The sequence below is a fragment of the Lepus europaeus genome, chromosome 7 (assembly GCF_033115175.1).
Source record: "Lepus europaeus isolate LE1 chromosome 7, mLepTim1.pri, whole genome shotgun sequence".
NCBI classification, from domain to species: domain Eukaryota; kingdom Metazoa; phylum Chordata; class Mammalia; order Lagomorpha; family Leporidae; genus Lepus; species Lepus europaeus.
The window spans coordinates 20,017,791-20,036,393 of NC_084833.1; the positions used below are offsets into that span (position 1 = coordinate 20,017,791).

General features: G+C 61.5%; 1 protein-coding gene across 2 annotated transcripts in view; it reads right to left on the minus strand.

The window, feature by feature from the left end:
* The window catches only part of TSPAN18 (tetraspanin 18), a 166,593-nt gene that overhangs the window by 9,940 nt on the left and 138,050 nt on the right, over positions 1-18,603 (minus strand). Inside the window, exons 4-8 of one of the 2 annotated variants that reach the window (XM_062196268.1) lie at positions 13,762-13,845; positions 13,468-13,539; positions 8,052-8,124; positions 6,075-6,269; positions 488-562 (exon numbers count right to left, since the gene is read on the minus strand). In XM_062196268.1, the coding sequence (XP_062052252.1) occupies positions 488-562; positions 6,075-6,269; positions 8,052-8,114 (333 nt within the window). In that variant the 5' untranslated portion in view covers positions 8,115-8,124; positions 13,468-13,539; positions 13,762-13,845. Of the gene's footprint in view, positions 1-487; positions 563-6,074; positions 6,270-8,051; positions 8,125-10,545; positions 10,604-13,467; positions 13,540-13,761; positions 13,846-18,603 lie in introns of those variants that run through there. The other variant, XM_062196267.1, reaches the window with a different exon arrangement.

Here is an 18,603-nt window from a genome sequence, read left to right on the forward strand (position 1 = left end):
GCCGTGCCCCTCTGCCCCAGGCCCAGCTGTGCCTGCTGCTCCTCTGCCCCTCTGTCCCCTGTTCTGCTCCAGGCTTTGACTGTGGGGCTGGGCTCCTGTCCACTCCGGGGAGGGAGTTAACTCAGAGGGGTTGGGGCCCCTGGCATGGGGGTGGGGGGCTGCGGGACGGGGCACCTGCACACATCCTAGGGCTCGGGCACAGCTCCCTCTGGGCCAACGCTGGGCGAGGTGTGGGGCTGCACTCTCAGATGCAGGGCAGATCGCAAGGGCCTCCTGTCTCTGGAACCTTCTGGAACGGCCCTTGCAGAAAGGGGCTCTCTGGGGGTCTTGCTGGCTGCGCTGTGGGTCAGGATTTGGGCTGGAAACACTGGGTGAGGGAGGCTGCCAGCCCTGAGATGCCGCAGGAGGGGCAGGGTTTCTCAGAAAGGCCATCGGCCACGAGGTGGCAGCAGAGAGCAGGGCCTGGGGCCCGGGGCCTGGTACCTACATTTTCCCTGAAGATGAAGGCCAGGATGGCTGCTGAGAGCTCCGCCAGGAAGATGATTAAGATGAACAGAAAGAACTGCGAAGAGAGGGAGGCGGGTTCCTGAGGCTGGCGGCTGGGTATCGTTCCTCCCTCTGTCCCACTGTCAATGGCCCCAGCTTTGTAAGACTAAGACACACCGCGGCCACCACCCAGGTGTTTTTCATAACAGCCACACCAATGATCCATCCTTGGAGGTCACAAGGTTGCCATCAGGACATGAACATAGCTTCCACGCAAAGGAACTCCCTTAGAGAGACAACTTTGTGCAGTGCACGGTCTGAACCACTGGACCAGGCAACCCCAGAGGGAGATGGCTGGTGAGCCCGAGATGTGGGGACCCTGAGTTCTAGGGGATCCCCAGCCCACCAGCCCGGGTGGGAAGTGGGGAGTTCCTGTTTTGTCCTCAGCAGAGATGAAGGAGAGAGACTGGGGAGCAGACACGGTGCCGGTGTGGACCGGAGAGCCGGGAGCTTGGTGTCCTGCTGTCTTCCCCGCACTTCTGGTTGTCCAAGTTAACCACGGAGCCTCGCACACCCAGGCCCCCACTTCTGCCAGGAAGGCCCCTCCCCGCCTCACCCATCCACGCCTCGGTTTTCCAGGCCAGGTGAAGCCCAGGTGAAGGCCAGGTGCTGCGAGAAGCCTTCCCCGACTCCCCTAGGACCTCTGGGGTTCCTCACGTCACAGAGGCACCTCCGCCCGGCCAGACACAGGGGCCATCAGCACGCAGCACTCCCTATGACCCCGGCTGTCAGAGAATGAATGCACGGTGATTCAACGGCCCGCCGAAAGAACCTCGCAGGAGGAAGAGGAAGTGGCTGTGCTGTCCTGGTCACTTCCTGTCGTGAGCCCACGGCCAGCTCACTAGACCGGTCCTCCCGGGCACCCCTGCAGGCACCGGCCTCCGGATCGCCAGCTGCCCCGGCCCTGCTGCCAGGAGGGACTGGAAGGAGTTCCTGCAGGTGCACAGGGAGAGGTGCTGCTGGCTTAGGCGCAGCCACTCGGAGCCACTTCCTCACACCCACCCCTGAGCACCGCTGCCATCACCCGGAGGAGTCTGTCCCGGCCAGATGGGGCTCTGTCACCTCCCCCCACCCTGGGGAGCCCCGGCTATGCCCCCATGGGTTCCCCAGGTTCTTCAAATCCCTTGGGCTGCTTTTGGGGAGAGAGGCTCAGGACGGATCAGGACCACGTCCGTCTTGGAGATGGACATGGAGCATCTCCTGGGCCTGGCAGAGAAGGCCAAGGCCAAGGCCAAACCCTTGGTGGGCGCAGCCCCTTAGTCAGTGATGGATGCCCATCCAGCTCCGGCTCCGGAAGACCTCCTCTGTCTGCCCCGCACCCCCTCGCTGCGGCTGCTGCCGGCGCCTTGGCAGTGATCTCCCTCCGCAGGGGGTGCACCCGAGCTGGCCGTGGCTGCCGGCTGTGGCATGGATGTGGACAGTACTCCTCCACGGGTGGGGTGAGATCCAGGGTGACTGGGTGCAGAGCTCTGCCTAAAGCTGGTGGGCACGGGTGGCTCGCACGGCTGCGGCCAGCGGAGAGGAAGCTCCGTGTGTCCCAAGACAGGTGCCAGCGAGCGCGTCCTTGGTGGAACCAGCAGCCTCCGCCACCGCGGAGCCCCTCTGATCCAGACCTGGGGACCCACCCAGCAGCCCGGTGGAGCAGGGCTCTTGGCATCTTTCTCTGCTGGGGACTGGCACCCCAAGGAGCTGGCACCGCTGGTGGGCACACACCAGGGACTGAGACACGGGCTCCGTGAGTCAGGACAGCCTCTCGGTAGCATGTTCTCCTGGAAGTCCCAGAAACACAGGCTGGAGGCCAGCAGCGATTCCGAGGGGTTAGGGAGCAGGTCCCCCAGCCGTGACCCCCAAAGCCAGGCTCTTCCCTCCCCTCTGAGTGCCGCCTTCTCTCTGGCCCTCCATCCCGGGGCTATTCTTGGAGCACCTGCTCCAGGCCAGGTCCTGTAGGCGGTGCTGGTGTGTGTGCTTGTACACACACGCACACACACACACACACCAGCGGCCAGCTGCACGGGGCCAGAGCGTCGGGATGAGATGAGTGAATGAGCGCCCTACGTTACCGCCTCCCTGGAGGAGGCAGCCACGTTGGCAGGGGCTCCCGGGGCACAGTGACCAAGAGGGGACATCTGGTGAGCAAACGTGCGTACTGCCTACAGCGGTGACAACGCCACCTCCACCACCTTGTCCCCCACCCCGGCCACCCACTTCACAGCGCCTGGGCTGGGTGGAGCTCCCCAGCACTCAGGCCTAGCCGGTCCTCACTGGGGCCTGCCTTGGAGCTTGCTGGCCTGGAGCTGGTCTAACCTCATCCCATTAGCCTGAGATGGCCCTCGTTAGGTAATCCTGAGTACCCAACTAGGCCACTCGGCAGAAGGGCAGACGCTGCGGTTTGGCCCACTCGTGGGCGTTTCTAGGCTTTTCTGGCCCACGCGCCTCCAGCAGTGGCTGCTTCCAGGGCTCCCGAGCAGACACACTTCGCGCCCACCCCAGTTCCCTCGTGTCCTCTGGAGGCACGCGTCTCAGGGCAGGTGTCACGGCACAGCGGGTGCTGGTTCGGGGCCTCACTTCTTTGGCTTCTGGTCCAGCTCCCTGCTCATGCATCCTGGGAGGCGGCGGAAGACGGCCCGAGTGCCTGGGCCCTGCCACTCACACGGCAGACCTGGCGGAAGTTCCGGGCTCCCGGCTTTGGCCTGGCCCAGCTCTGGCTGTGGCAAGCATCTGGGGAGTGAGTTAGCAGTCGGAGGATGCTCTCTGTCATTCTGCCTTTCAGGTAGATGGAAATAAATCAATAAACATTTGCAAACTACATTCAGCTCTAAATTTCAGCCATCTTCCTTTCCAATTTAGCATGTCTTTGTTATATTTTAAAAATTCGGACATCTAAATAAATTGGAGGCAAAACACCCTTGAAATACTCAAAGAGAAGCCAACAGGAAAAAGGGGCCATGGAAACTCACACACAGGCTGACCCTGCCCCACTGCCCACGAGTGCTATGGAACCCAGCCACGGGATGGAGTTTGGAAACGTGTCTACATACGCTGATCAGCAGGGGGTTTGGTCATTAGGCTGACTGTCCCCGGCCCCGACTGTCCCCTGCCCTGACTGTCCCCAGCCCTGGCTGTCCCCAGCCCCGACTGTCCCCTGCCCTGACTGTCCCCAGCCCTGGCTGTCCCCAGCCCCGACTGTCCCCTGCCCTGACTGTCCCCAGCCCTGACTGTCCCCGGGCCCAGGGGTTTGCAGCCTTGGAGCAGATGGTGGCTAATGACACACTCTCTCCTTTTCTCTCCCTCTCTCAGGCCCGCTCAATGTACCTGCACGCCCTCCCGGCCGGTGGAACGGGCAGTCACTGGCTTCTAGAAGAACCCAGAGCCTACCAGGGGGCCCGCCCCACACCCTTCTCCTGCTGGGTTCAGGTTGTCTCACGTTCTAAGTCTCGCATCTTTTTGGAAACCTTCTAGAAGCTGTGTGCCTTCCCCAGAGATGTGTGCCCCCCCACCCCATGAGCATGGACACACACACAGCACATATGCAACCAACTCACATAGAACACACACACACCCCACATTCGCAGTCATATGCATACCCCCAGCACAGACATGTGTGCATCTACACACGGTGCACATGTGATGCAACACAGCACATGCGTACACACCAGCGTGCACGCGCACACCACAACGGAACATTCCCCATGCGATTTTAGGTGGATTTTGGTCAGTCTGGGTTTGCTCCAGGCTCGGAGCCCCTCCGTCTGGGAGACAGGAGACCAGGATCCAAGTGTCCCCTGCCTCTGACCTGCGCTGGGTCTCAGAGAGAGGGGAGGGGAAGGAGCGATGGGCAGAGGCAAGGAACGGGGCGGGAGTGGATCCCGCGAGATCCGGGTGGTGGGGGGAGACAGGCAGGCAGCAGAGATGCAACAGAAGGCGGCTACCCAGACACCCAGAAGAGGGACAAAGGGAGGAGTGGGGGGGAGACGGAAAGGCCCGGCCCGTAGCCAGGTCCCACCTCTCCCGCGAGGGCAGCGCCGGTGCTGGGCCTGGGTCTGGCGGCCTCCCGCGTGCGCGCTGGGAGGGACGCTGTCCTCAGCCAGCTGGCGGCCTCTTGCTGCAGCCCAGGCCCCCGCCTGCTCCCTGCCAACAGCGCCAGCCTGGCTTCCTGTCTCAGCTTCAGCGCTGAGCTCATTAACAATGAATGAGCCCCCAGGGGCCGAGGTGAGGAGGGGGAAAAGGCCGTTTGCTGTGTGTCCTGGGACCCATATCCCAGTTCCTTGCCGAAGTCCCGCTCCCCAGCCAAGATGCTTCTGCGCCTGAGCCGACCTTGGTAGAGAAGCTTCCACCAGGGGGCGCTCACGCCTTCTCTTTGTCTCCAGATGAAAAGCTTGCCCTGTTGTAGAGAGGCCGCTGGCTCCACTCAAGACACCCCGGCCACTCATCTCACAGCTGATCTCACTTCCTCTCCGGATGTGCAGCTGGGACAGGAGCGGGGCCCGTGCCGTGTGCTCTCATCTAGGCCACATCACATCTCTGCTTCCCTGCTTGTCCACACCACCTGGGAGAACGTCCCGCTCACCAGCCCGGGGCTCCCCCTACACTGCACACTCTGCACCGCTCCCCCCACAACTCCCGCCCTGAGGAGTGGGACCCAGCCACACACATCCTTCTCTGTAGCAAGGCTAGAGCAGAATCGGAACCTGGAGAGCCCCCCTGGGCCCCTCAGGGAGGAGCAGCGCCACCCCCCCAGGCCAGGAAAACAAGCAAAGGCCCAAAGCACCAGAGTGTGTATCCCTAAACTGCAGCGGAGCTGGCCGGGCCCCTCGCCGACAGGCTCAGAGAGGGCAAGAAACTAGCCTGGAGCCACAGAGCCAGGCGACGGGCAGGTGTCCACTTAGACACCAGCCAGCCACCACCACCAACTGCTCCCCGTGGGCTCAGCTGCCTGCCCGCCTCGCCCAGCCACCCGTGCACGCCTCTCTATTTTGAGACTGGATAGCTGAGAGCCGGCGCGTCATCCAGTAGCAGCCCGAGTTCCGTCACAAAGTAGGGAGGGATGATCCTCTCAGAGGGCAAGCATCAGGGCCAAGGTCAACGGCTCAGAAGCGGGGCTGTCACACCTGGAGGCCGAGGCCAGTCTGCAGGCTCCGGAAGCTGGGGCCCCCGAAGGCACGTGGCCGAGGTTGGAGCTTCCTGCTCCTGGAGGGCAGCGAGAGTGGCTCCCACCTCCCGGCGAATCTCTGGTGGGCAGACCCACGCTGCGCCCTGGCTTGTCTTGCGGGAGGAAGTCAGGTGCATTGGGACACGGGAGGGGCTGCCGCTGCCGCAGGACCTCAGCTCCCGTGCCCTGTGCCGAGGACTTCCCATGGGGGCTCTGGGCTGCCCATGCTGGCTTCAGGGGGCCCTACTGCTGCCCACAGCCCCAGGTTTGGGACAAGCTGGTCAATTTCTGCATGCGAGCCAGGAGAAGCCCGCGGGTCAGCAGCCCCAGCCTCCCACCCTCGGGCGTGTGTGTGTTGGGGGGGGGAATGGGTACTCACGAACAGAAGCAGACACTTGTTCTCACGCACGGCCCCGCAGCAGCCCAGGAAGCCGAGCAGGAAGAGCAGGCCCCCCATGGCCAGGAGGATGTAGGCGCCCGTGACGAGCAGCGGGGTGGCGGCCACGATCTCCCGGAAGCCCGTGGGGTCCACCATGACCCAGATGCCGACGCCCAGCAGGCAGGCCCCGCCCAGCTGCTCCCGGGCCAGCCGTGGGGTAAGGGAAGGAGAAAGAGCACACACGGGAGAGTCAGACACTCCCTTTGCAACGTCAGTCAATGTCCCAGCAGCGGTACCCGGGTCTTAGACGCCACCCATACCCTCCAAGTGCGATATGTGAGCCACGCCCCCCTCGGCTGCTCCACAAGAGCATCTCAGAGCTGCAGGATCACCAGGGCCTCCAATTACACACTGAGGCCCAGAGAGGGCTCCCGACTGGCTGGAGGTCACACAGCAAGGGACCAGGGAGCCCCAGGGGCAGGCGGCTTAGTCCACAGAAGAGGGTGTGCTGCTTCTCGGCTGTGGGATCTTGGCTAAGTGGCTTAACCTCTCTGAGCCTTAGCGGCCTCATGTTTTAAAGGAAGAGTCTGGCTGGCACTTTGCAAAGGAAGAAAGCACAGGAGGCACACGAATGTCTGTAGCGGATTTCAGTCCAGCCCCATTCTAGGTTTCACGGGCACAGACAAGGATGGGAAGTGGTTCTGTTGTGCAGGAGCCAAAGTTCTGCCCCTGGGGGTCTGAGCCTTGGGCGACTTGGGGCAGGGGTGGGGCGAGAAGGGCAAGGACAACAGCAGCCAATGACTGGCCAAGCCTGTGGTTACCCCTCCCCCCGGCCCTGCAAAGTCTTTCTCAGAGGGAGCTGGCCCAGGGCTGCTGGGGCTGGAGGTGGGGTGGGTTTGCCCGGGTCCCCCCACGTGGTAAGCGCAGGCCTTGGGCCTGGAGTTCAAGTCTGCAGGGCTCCTGGCTCTTGAGGGTGGTGAGGCTGGGGGAGAACCTGAGGGAGGGGCTGGGTTGTCTACTTCCGGGGCAGGTGCTAGGCACAGCTGTTAAGACTCCACTCAGAATGTCTGCGTCCCACAGGCGCGCCCGTGGGTCCCGCCCCAGCTTTGCTCTGATCCCAGCTTCCTGCGGATGTACACCCTAGGAGGCCGCAGGATGGCTAAGCACTTGGGTCCCTGCCAGCCACATGGGAGACCCAGATGGACGCCAGCCTGGTCCAGCCCCAGCTGTCTGTGGGCATTTGGGGGAGTGGGCCAATGGATGGGCGCAGAGAGAGTCTTGGCTGGAGGGGGGCCTCTCTCCCCTAGGCCTGGCCCTGGGGAGGGTCAGTGCACTGGATAGCACAGGTCTCAGCTGCACTAAGCCGGGAACACACTTCTGCCCCTAGGACAGGCCACCATGCCTGAGCGGAACCTTCCAGAATGTTCTGGGCCCCCTGACCACTCACAGCCGCTGACCCCTCCCACGCTGGAGAAGGGGCTCAGCTCTGCTGACCCCCACCTGCCAGGCACGTGGTGACCCTCCCTTGCTCCGTCTTCAGAGAGCCCGCTGAGGTCAGCCACTGGGAGAGGAGCCAGGGGTTCTGAGAAGCTAAGCGTGCGCCATGTCACGTCGCTGGTGCGACAGCCTCAGCCAAGCCCGCACAGCCTCCTGATCAAGTCAGTGGCCTCCCCGCCCAGCCCCTGCAGCTCTGATGGGGAGAAGGTTGGGGTCCCCTCTCGGTGCCCTCTGATGGCCCCCATCCCCTTCTCCCCTCCTCCCTACCAGGGGTCAGCTCCCAAGCACCAGGACCCAAGCTCACTCAGGACCGCTACCCCCACATCCCCACCCCCACTCCTGCCTAACCCGGACTCTCTGGTGATGAGGATGCTGGGGTGAGCGCTGCAGGGCTGTGGCTCCGCCCCTCTCCTGAAAACTCCGCCTCCCGCCCCCAACCCTCAGCCCAGCAGGGGCAGGGGGAGACCCAGGAAGACTTACAAATATGAAGAAGTTAAACACAAACATCAGGTATTTCATGCAGTTCAGACAGTCGCCCTCCATGGTGATCGGCCTGGGAAACACAAAGCCGCCTCAGTGCCCCCACACTGGGGACCCCGCCCAGGAATAAAACCCCACGCCCTCCCCAGAGGGGCCCCAGTGGCCAGCCCTGCCCTGGCAGCCGGAAGAGGAAGAGGGAGCCAGAGAATCTGGCTGGGGTTGGCAGCAGGGAGCAGACTGGAGCCAGCCTGCTGTGGTCCAAGCCCCAGCTCTACCACTCATGTGCTGTGTGACCCTGGGCAAATTATTCCACCTCTCTGGGTCTTAACCCTCACCCCCAACTTGAAAATGGAGATTTTTAAAGCCAGAGCCTCACATGATCAGTGGTTAGTTATCCCATCCGGGATAAGCAAAAACACAGGCTCAGAGCCTTAGGGGGCTTGCTGAGGTCCCCAAGCCGGGATCGGAACCCAGGCCCAGCACTCTGTGCAAGCACACACCCTCCAGCCACAGGACGGGAGGGCAGCCCTGAGTGCCAGCGAGGAGGGAGCAGCCAGGAAAGGGGACACAGGCCCCTCTCGGGGCTCCAAGCCCTGCGTCTCGGGCTCCAACTGGAGCCCTCCTTGTCCCCTCCTAGACGGATGCCCGTGGGGCGAGGCACGGAACACCGCGCCGTCCAGCCAGCAGTAACTGGGCAAGCCTCGGCGTGCCTGGCCCAGCTGTGTCGGCTCCCTTGCCTCGGCCCTCGTTTCGTTTGTAATCAACACTCAGTATTTCCACATCTTCTTTATCGCTGCTCTGGGGAGAGACTGGGGGCCAGGATTAGAGAGCCATGTGACAGAAGGACCATGACACGCCTGTGTCCCACGGGAGTCGGGGTGGGGGTGGCGCAGACCCCAAGTCTGTCCTGGGTTCCTCCTCTGGTGCTCCCGGCAGGTGGCATGAGCTTTTACAGCAGGACTTGGTGCAAAGCATTCTGGGAGTGTGTTGGGCGTGGGTAGACGTGGGGAGATGCTGCCTGGTTGCCTTGTGCAGCTCCTAGGTCCTTCCCCAGGATGTGGCTGGACTCAGTTCCAGCCGGCCACAGAGGCAGGTGGCGGAGTCTGTGAGGCTTATTACTAATGCCAGATCAAGCACTCTTAATATCCTAAGCAGTGTTATAGTATTAGGAACATTAAACGCCACTCTGCACCCCATACCTGTGCACAACTAGTCCTTAAAATAAAACCAATAGGGGCCGGTGCTGTAGCGCAGTGGGTTAAAGCCACTGCCTGCAGTGCCCGTGTCCCATATGGGCACCGGTTCGAGTTCCGGCTGTTCCACTTCCGATCCAGCTCTCTGCTATGGCTTGGAAAAGCAGTGGAAGATGGCCCAAGTCCTTGGGCCCCTGCACCTGTGTGGGAGACCTGGAAGAAGCTCCTGGCTCCTGGCTTTGGATTGGCGCAGCTCCGGCCGTTGTGGCCATCTGGGGAGTGAACCAGCAGATGGAAGACCTCTCTCTCTCTGGCTCTACCTCTCTCTGTAACTCTGTATTTCAAAAAAAAAAATTCATTAAAAAAAAAAATACGGCTAGATGTTGTGGCACCAACAGCTGCACTTGCAACACCAAAACCCCATCCTAGAACACTGGCTTGAGTCCCGGCTGCTCTGCTTCCGATCCAGCTCCCTGCTAAAATGCCTTAGAAAGCATCCTTGGGCCCCTGCCACTCACGAGGCAGACCAGGATGGAGTTCCTGGCTCCTGGCTTCCGCCTGGCCCAGCCCTGGCTATTGCAGGCATTTGGGGAGTGAACCTGAAGATGGGCGATCTCTCTTTCTCTCTCTCTCTCTGTCTCTCCCTTGCTCTTTGTTGCTCTGCCTTCCAAATACATAAATAAACAAATCTTTAAAAACACAATGATAGCAGCCACTGTTTGGGGAAGCAGGCAGGGTGCCAAGGGCTTTGCAAATATCTTCACATCTAATTCCTGCAGCAAGCAATGGGGTGATATTCCATTGGCCACAGATCCTGACCTCAGGCCAGTAAAGTGGACGAAATAGCAGAGGGGCTAAGGAAATTGCCCAAGACCACACCACATGTAGGCAGTAGCACCAAAGCTTGTGTGGGGCGCCTGGCGTGAGGCGGGCACTCAGCCTTCTCTGCCCGAGACCCTAATCCAGTGCCCTCTCCAGCAGGCAAAGCCAACACTCCCATATTCTCAGGAGAGGCGCCTGGCAGCAGGGCTGGGGCCTCCTTCTCTCCTTGTGCAGCTTCTGCCAATGAGCCAGGTGTTTGTCCATCAGCCTTGGCTGGCCAGTGCCCGTGACACCACTCAGGCACTGTGGCCCTGGGGAGGGTGTGACAGGCACACCTGCCATTTGCTCTGGGCGCCGGCCCCATGGCACCTGGCTCTGCACCTGCTTCCTGCGCTGTAGAAAAAACAGCTCAGCAGGTGGCACACGGGCAGGGCCACCCGGCATCGAAGCCAGGAGATGGGGGGCCACTTGGAGCCCACCTGGGACGACACTCTTGTTTCATCCAAAGGGGAAACTGAGGCAGCAAGTCTCCCAGTGATGAACCCACGGCCGTGCAAAGAGGAAAGCATGGTGAGAACTGGAAGCAAGGCCCCAAGGACTTCGTTTCAATTGGGTGGGGAGGGGAGGGGAGAGGAACGGCCCAGGTGGGGCCTCCTGCTCTGTGAATCTCTACTGTGGGACATCGGGCAAGCATGAGCCCTCTCTGATCTCAGCATCTGTAAACGGATGGAGCAGAAATGTAGTGGCCCGTGCATTTCTGACTTGGACTGGAGGTGCCGCGGGGAGGGCAGAACAGCCCCGGCTCTGAGAGGCCAGGATGTGTGGGCTGCCCGGCCCCGGCATCCCTCCCTGCTGCCCACCTAGGCCAAGCTTCTCTCCAGGGGGGCATCCTGCTTTTGCTGGCTCTGGCTGTTCAGCAATTAAGGAATAATAAAGACGGCAGCTCATAAAGGGGCTCCGGTGTTTACTGCGGCTCCGCAGCCGCTGTGGGTTGCATTTCACGGGCTGGGCTCTGCCATGAAAGGAGACACATCTCCTGGGAACAGCCTGCGGCCACCTCCAGGATGGGGAAGGTAGGAAAGCAGGTGTGGGCTGGAGGTGGGGGACCCGGGGTTCGGCTTGAGGGTGTGGTGGGTGAGGGGTAACGAAGTGGACTTCCAGCTCTGCCAGGCTTGTCTGGGAGGCCAGGCTCCTGGACTGCGTGGGGAGTGACCCGCTTCCTCATAAGGCGTGGAAGACACCGAGGGCAGAGCGTGGCACGAGGCGGCTAAGGACCGCACCAGCGAGCACTGGCGGCCAGCGAGTGCACCATTTCCCTGACCCCCCTCCAAGCTCCAGGAAGCAGGGAATGCCATCCGTTCTTCTGGGGTGGGAACTGAGGCTCCGAGAGGTGAGGTCACTGGCCCAAGGTCACACAGCACCGAAGTGCCCGACTCAGAATTTGGACCCATGCCTCTCCGACTCTACGGCTCCATCCCAATCACGGTTTTTCCCTGGATGCTAATTTTCTTGCACCATTTGTCCAGCAAAGTGCAGACCCGGCTTCACGCCGCCATTTGTCTACTCTATGTCCCACTGTCCAGGGGAGACAGCCTCCCGGGGCATCGCCCACCCGCCAGGTTGAAGTGAACAGAAAACCCGTCACCAGCTCCACCCCCTGACAGGGCGGGGGTTTCCGAATGTGGGGACACATCTCCACAGCCCATTGGCTAGACTAGAGTGACAGACACACAGAACATCCAATCTCTGCCTGGATCTGGCTTTAGCGCCCCTCCTCCCCTCAGAGCCTTCTAGAAGCTAAGTCATCCCTACCTAGTTCTCTAATTTACTTCTAAGGAGAAAGGGGACATGGAGAAACTCCGGCAGAGGAGGGGGCGCTGAGAAGAACCCCGAGCCATCCTGTGGGTTTCTTTCTTTTTTTTTTTTTTTTTTTTTGACAGGCAGAGTGGACAGTGAGAGAGAGACAGAGAGAAAGGTCTTCCTTTTGCCGTTGGTTCACTCTCCAATGGCCGCCGCGGTAGCGTGCTGCGGCCGGCGCACCGCGCTGATCCGATGGCAGGAGCCAGGTGCTTCTCCTGGTCTCCCATGGGGTGCAGGGCCCAAGGACTTGGGCCATCCTCCACTGCACTCCCTGGCCACAGCAGAGAGCTGGCCTGGAAGAGGGGCAACCAGGACAGGATCGGTGCCCCGACCGGGACTAGAACCTGGTGTGCCGGAGCCGCAAGGCGGAGGATTAGCCTAGTGAGCCGCGGCGCCGGCCATCCTGTGGGTTTCTGAGCAGGGCTCGTATTTGGAGGGTCTCAAGCTGGGTTCCCCAAGACTAGCAACACCCTACAGTTATTTTCCGTATTTCCAATCGCAGCTCAGAACTGCACCTGTCACCGTAGGCTGGCTCAACAGGGGCGTGCCTTTGGTCTGGGGGCAATTAAACCACCCCAGGGTGGGGACCCCATGTTTCAGCAGCTCTGGCCACAGCACGAAGACGAAGGAGAAAGCGTCAGGGGTCCCCGAGAAGCCAGCAGCACTCTGCTGAACCCTGGGGTCCCCGAGGGAGGAAAGGCAGCGTCTGTCTCGCAGGCAGACTGACCCAGGGTGACTTCCGCTGCGCATGCGTGAGCACTGAGACTGCGGTCCTGCCCGCCCTTCCACGCCACAGCGTCTGTCCCAGGGACCCCAGGAATGGGCGCCTTGGATCTGCCCTGTGGGTCTCCTGTGCCTGTCACAGAGACAGCGCGCCTGGCCGTGGAACTGTCTGGCACTTAGTGGGTGTTTATGCAGACGGCCTAACCCCCAGACAAGCCTGCCGGTCCTGGGGGGCTGGGGGCACAAAGTCAGGTGCGCAGGGCTTGGAGGGAATCTAAGGGGAGCCTCTCTGTGATGCCACTGCTAGTCCCGTGCAGACCTAGACCCAGCCCTTGTGTAACTGACGCCGCCAGTGTATCCGCCGAAGCCTGGGTTCAGTTCCCTGCTCTGCCTCAGCAGTGATGGCACAAGGCATGGATCGGGTGCCTGGTCACTCATGTGGGAGACCCGGATGGAGGTCCTGGCTCCAGGCTTCAGTCCTGGCGCAGCCTGGTCATTGCAGGCATTTGGGCACATGAACCAGCAGATAAGAGCCACCACCATCCCCAACCCCCTGCCTCTGCCTTTAACATAAAATAATAAAACAAGAACTGTAAATAAAATAAAGGAATAAATAAAGGAAGGTCGCAGGTGCGAAAGGTCAGGGAGCAATGACCCCGCCCAGCGCCCTCCTTTTGGTCACGAGGATTCTGCAAGGGGCTTTGGCCAATCCCAGAGCGGTCGGTGCTGGGTCTGAGGCCGGACGCCCCGCCCCGGCGCTCCTTGCTGACTTCCGGAACAGCCCGGAGGCTGTGGAAGCCTCACCACTACACACTCACTTCTTATGTCCGCTGTCACCGTCCTAGGGCTTGGAGCGGTGCCTGCCCAAGATGGCTCCTCAGTGAATAAACCTGAATGAATGAATGAAGAGTGGGGGGTGAATGAGTGCACGTGGGAGAAGAGGAACCAGGGATAGCACAGAGACCAGTCAGCGACCAAGACACAGATAAAGCAAGTCCGAAGGGGAGGGAGAGGCAGAGCAGGAGGCGGCACCGGAGAGACAGACAGACAGACTCAGGGTGGGAGCGGGCCACGGGGCGCAGCCAGAGGACAGGCGACTGTGGACTCGGCACCTGGGCAGCTCTTCACGTGTCAGCAGGACGGAGTCTCGTGCTCCGTAGGGCTCACGTTCACGTCTTTCGTCAGCCCAGCTTGTCCTGTAAGAGCAAATATTCAGCTACTACCGCAAATCAATACGGAGCCCTTGATGACACCCGCCCTCCCAGCGCACACGCCCGGGGCCTGGGTCTTGCTCAGCCGTGCCCATTAGCGCTAATGAAAAGCCCTCAGCACCTGGGGCCGCTCCAGCCGGGGAGGTCGGCTCTGGTGCCCGCCTCTGCCTGGACGGCGGTGCCTGGTGCCCTGGCTGGGGCCAGGAGGTGAGCCACATCTCCCAGAGTTGTGCAGGTCCTGGCCTGAGCCGTATCTCAGCTGATCTGGCTGCTTGTCACTGAGGGGCTGACAGGAGATGCTGGGCCCGGGGTCCACGTGCCTGGATGCTACCCGGGTGCCACCTGTGCCTGATTCACAGACCCCTTCCCTGGAAACCCCGACTCTGAGCAGCCAGGAATTTGATGCTGGAAAGGCTTCCTCGGCTTTGCATGAGGATTTGCCAGAAGGTTTTCTCACAGGGCCGCTGCCAGTACTGGGAATGAGAGTTTGATTTCAGAAGTCAAACGGGCACCATCTGGAGACCCCTGTTCTAGCACCTGTGGGGGATTCCCCAGCCAGATCTGCTCAGACAGCGCTACAGGACAATCCTGAACAAACACGTGGCCCAGGGAGCTTGGGCTGTGGTGGGTGTTCCTGTGGGGAGGAACAGGGACGTTTCCAGCTCTCAAGATACCTGCAAGTCTGCCTGCAGCCTGTGAGGGGGCGGTGGATGAAGGATTCCTCTACACTCACCCTCTCTCCTTCTTTCCCTTCATCTCCCATATCCATTCACCCTTCCATCCATCCATCCATCCATCCCCATCCATCCACCCTCCCCATCCCCTCTTTCCTTCCCTCCACCCATTCACCTGCCTACCCATCAAATATTTATTAGATGAATACTGAGCTCCTACTGTGTGTCGGGAGCTACACTGGGAGATATGGATGCAAATAAGCCCCTTCTCCCCACAGCACAGTGCGGGGAGCAGGAGGCGAGAGGAGCTAAGGCAGCACAGACAGCCACAAGGCTGGGGAGCCGGAGGAGGGGGGCTCACTCCACTGGTGTAATTGTCCTGCAGATGGAGGAGAGGATGGTGAAGGAGGTCTTGAGGGAGAGCTGAGATGGAGAGAGGCAGAGGGGCAGACAGCAAACGGGGCATCCCCACTGAGCGCTCGCTATGGCCCAGGGGCTGGAAGCCCTGCGTGGTCTACGCATGCGCACTGTGTGCACCAGCTTCGCGGGTGACACCCACAATGGCACTGACACGCCTGAGCTCGCTGTATGCTCGGAGCACCCTAGGAGGTTGCACTTGCAGTATGGGACAGGAGTCCTGGAGAGGGGCGTGGCATGTCCAGCATCACACAGCTGGTAAGCGATGGATCTGACCAAGGGGGTGGGAATCAAGGGTGTCTCCTTCTGTGCAATTTCATTGAATTCCACTGGCTCCATTGAATAGTCGCTTGGTGGCTGGATTATTGACCCATTCTACAGAAGGAAGCGGAGGCTTGGCGAGGCGGCTGGCAAAACTGGGCGCCCTCCAGGGATTTCAAGCTGCTTTAGAGCTCCAGGTAGCAAATCAGAAAAGAGGTTGGGGAGGGGGCGTGGTTGGAGGAAGGGGAACAACCCTCCAGGCCCTCCAGCTGGCTCAGGGCAGAAGCCAAGAGGCCTGGGAACTGCCCTGGAGCAAGACACTCCCAGCAGGTGGACACTGGAGGGGACCGAGGAGAAGTCCTCTGGGCCCACAGACCCTCTCCACAGCCTGGGGAATGGGACCCTGGGGCCCAGGGCCAAGGCTGTAACTCCTGACCCCCTACCCCCGCCCCAGGGCTCTGAGCAGCAGGGAGAGGTCATGGCTCCCTCCTCTTCCTCCGCTCTGTTCCAGCTGCCATCCCCAGTGTCACCCAACCTCTCCGTTCTCTCTGTCCTGCTTGGGCCCCCATCCCACGCTTGCCCTGGACCAGGACGCCTGAGTGGCGCCTGCAACATCCACGCCATGGCTGCTGCCTCTGCAGTGCTGTGCACAGCGCCAGCCCTGGTCACTGGCCGCACCCGGCTCTGGGATGGAACCAGCCTGATCAACGGGAGAGGTAAGAATTCCCGGTTCCGTGGGGCTGGTGCTGTGGTGCAGTGGGTTAAAGCCCTGGCCTGTTGTGCCAGCATCCCTGATGGGTGCCAATTCAAGTCCTGGCTGCTCTTCTTCTGATCCAGCTCTCTGCTATGGCCTGGGAAAGCAGTAGAAGATGGCCCCAGTCCTTGGGCCCCTGCACCCACGTGGGAGACCCAGAAGAAGCTCCTGGCTCCTGGTTTCAGACCAGCATAGCTCTGGCTGTTGCAGTCATCTGGGGGGTGAACCAGCAGATGGAAGACCTTTCTCTCTGTCTCTACATCTCTCTGTAACTTTATCTTTCAAATAAATAAAATAAATCTTAAAAAAAAAAAAAAGAATTCCTGGTTCCGTGGGGGATGGGCAGGCCTGGAATATGCCACATGTGGTCCCCACAGGGAGCTCCTCCGAGCAGCCTCATTGTGGATCAGGAATAAGTCGGTCCTGATCATGGAGGGGTCACATGGAGGGAATTGTGGGCTCAGGACGACACCAACATCTTCCCCTAAACGGCCCCAATTCGGATGAATCATTGCAGTCTTGGGACAGCTGAGCCTGACAACAGTGACCAGGACCGAGAGGCTGCCGGGGGGCCCGCGGCGGCCGCACACATCCGTGCGTCTCCTGCTTCACCCCCATCCAGGAGATGGGTACCGTTAGGACTTCATTTTACAGATGGCGAAACTGAGGCCCAGAGATGGAAATGAACTGACCCAGGACCATGCACCTGGCTTGTAAGATGTGGCTAAGGTTAAGCGCCAAGCCAGCTGGGCTCCAAATCACAGATCCTGATGGGGCTCCAGTCCACGGAGCAGGGCAGCAGAGAGGGCGCCGCAACCAGGGAGCATCGCGTCTCAGTTTTCACCCCAGATCTGACCTGAATCAGGCCACCGGGCCCAGAGTCTCAGCCAGCCAGCCAGCTCCTGCTCTGAGCCAGCTGGAGGGCCCCGGGGGCTGACCCAGTGCTGCCATCGCCTGACAGATGGGAGCCTTGAGGCCCACAGCGGGGCTGGGAGGGGGCGGAGGTCGCATGGCGCCTCGGGCTCCCACAGCAGGCTCCCGCCTGGGCCAGACAGCTTTATTAATCTCGCCCCTCCTGCTGCCCCAGATGGCGGCTCAGCCCCATCTGCGGGGCGCAGGCCCGGGAGGGGCTCTCTGATTAAGCAGCGCTGCTCTGTTCATAAATCACTCCCCTGCCTTTCTCTGTCCCCAGCCCCTGGGCATGCTTTCTGGAGGGATGGACAAGGAGGCAGGTGGCCCAAGCCGGTGGAGATGCTCCCACTGGGAGGAGGTATGTGCAGAACCCAGGGGGTGTGCTGTACCCGCTCTGGCCAGGCGAGGGCGCTAGGGGCCTGGGGCAGAGCTACACAGGGTCTGGTGTTTCTCTACAACCCACGTTCCCTCCATCAGGGCTCTGCCCCAGGGACCCTAGAGCCTGGCTCCTCGTCTGGGGTGGGGAGTCTCCGATCGGATTTCCGGGGTCACTTGGAGGATGAGAGAAGGTGATGCAGGGGAAAGCCCTGGACACGGTGTCGAGCACAGCCAGTTCCTGCCCTGTCCCGGCCCCTGCCAGGGCCAGCCTGGGCTTGGTCCAAGGCATGGAGACCAGCGGCTGCCCTCCCCAGAGCCCTGGGACGATCAGTAAGGAGAGTTAACGGCAGTGTCAGCCAGGGCTCCAGGCAGGCTCAGCAAGAGATGGGAAACACTGCTTGTCAGCTGGGGCTGGAGCGGAGCCTGGAAGAGGGCACAGCTGCGTGCAGAGGTCACTGCGGTGGGCAGGGGGCAGGGAGGAGCGAGCTCTATGGAGCCCCCATGGCACCACCCACGCTGGGCTGGAGGCAGGCACCTACGATGATCTCACTTCCTCCTCCAGAAACCTTGGGGGAGGGGAGGGTTCCCTTTTACAGATGGGGACCCCGGCACCCACAGTGGGCTCGGGCACAGCGGGGCGGGGGATACCATTTAACAGCCTCCCGAGGGGCGGGGCCTGGGAGGGGGGTGAGGGGGCCCCAGGGAAAGCTTGCTGGGAGCGCAGTTGGAGCCGAAGTGTCCGGGATCCCGTCGCCCAGACCCGCTGAGTGGGGACAGAGAAGGCGTCTGAAGCGGCCTCATCGCTCCTCTGTGAACTGAGCCAGGCTGGGCGCTCCGTGCCCGCTGCTGACCTGTCCTCTGCCCACCCCGAAGCCCGTCCTTCCCACCAGAGAGGCCACAGAGAAGGAAGCTCCTTAGTGAGGGCTGTGTCCACCGCCTCACGTCACATGGCGGATGCTCAGGCTCAGAGAGGGACAGAGCGCAGCCCCGAGTCACACAGCGTGGCCAGGACCAGGAGGGACTGTGCGTAAACCCACTGGCTGCCCTTCCCGCCAAAGCAGGCAGCTTCCTGGATGGCCAGGGCTGCCGCCCTCTGAGAGGCCCTGAGGTACAGGACCTCGCTGGGCCCGCCCACGCGGGAGGTGGGCGTTCCTGTTCCGCAGGTGAGCCTCCTGGCCCCCAGGCCCCGCAGCAGGTCTGAGGAGCTGGTGCAAGGAAACCGGACTCCGTGCTCTGCCCTGGCTGCCCTCCAGGGCGTGGCCCCCGGGGGCTCGATGCCCACCCAGCCTCAGTGACCACCACATAATCCACGCCTCCCATCCACCCTATGCCGGGCACCGAGGCTGG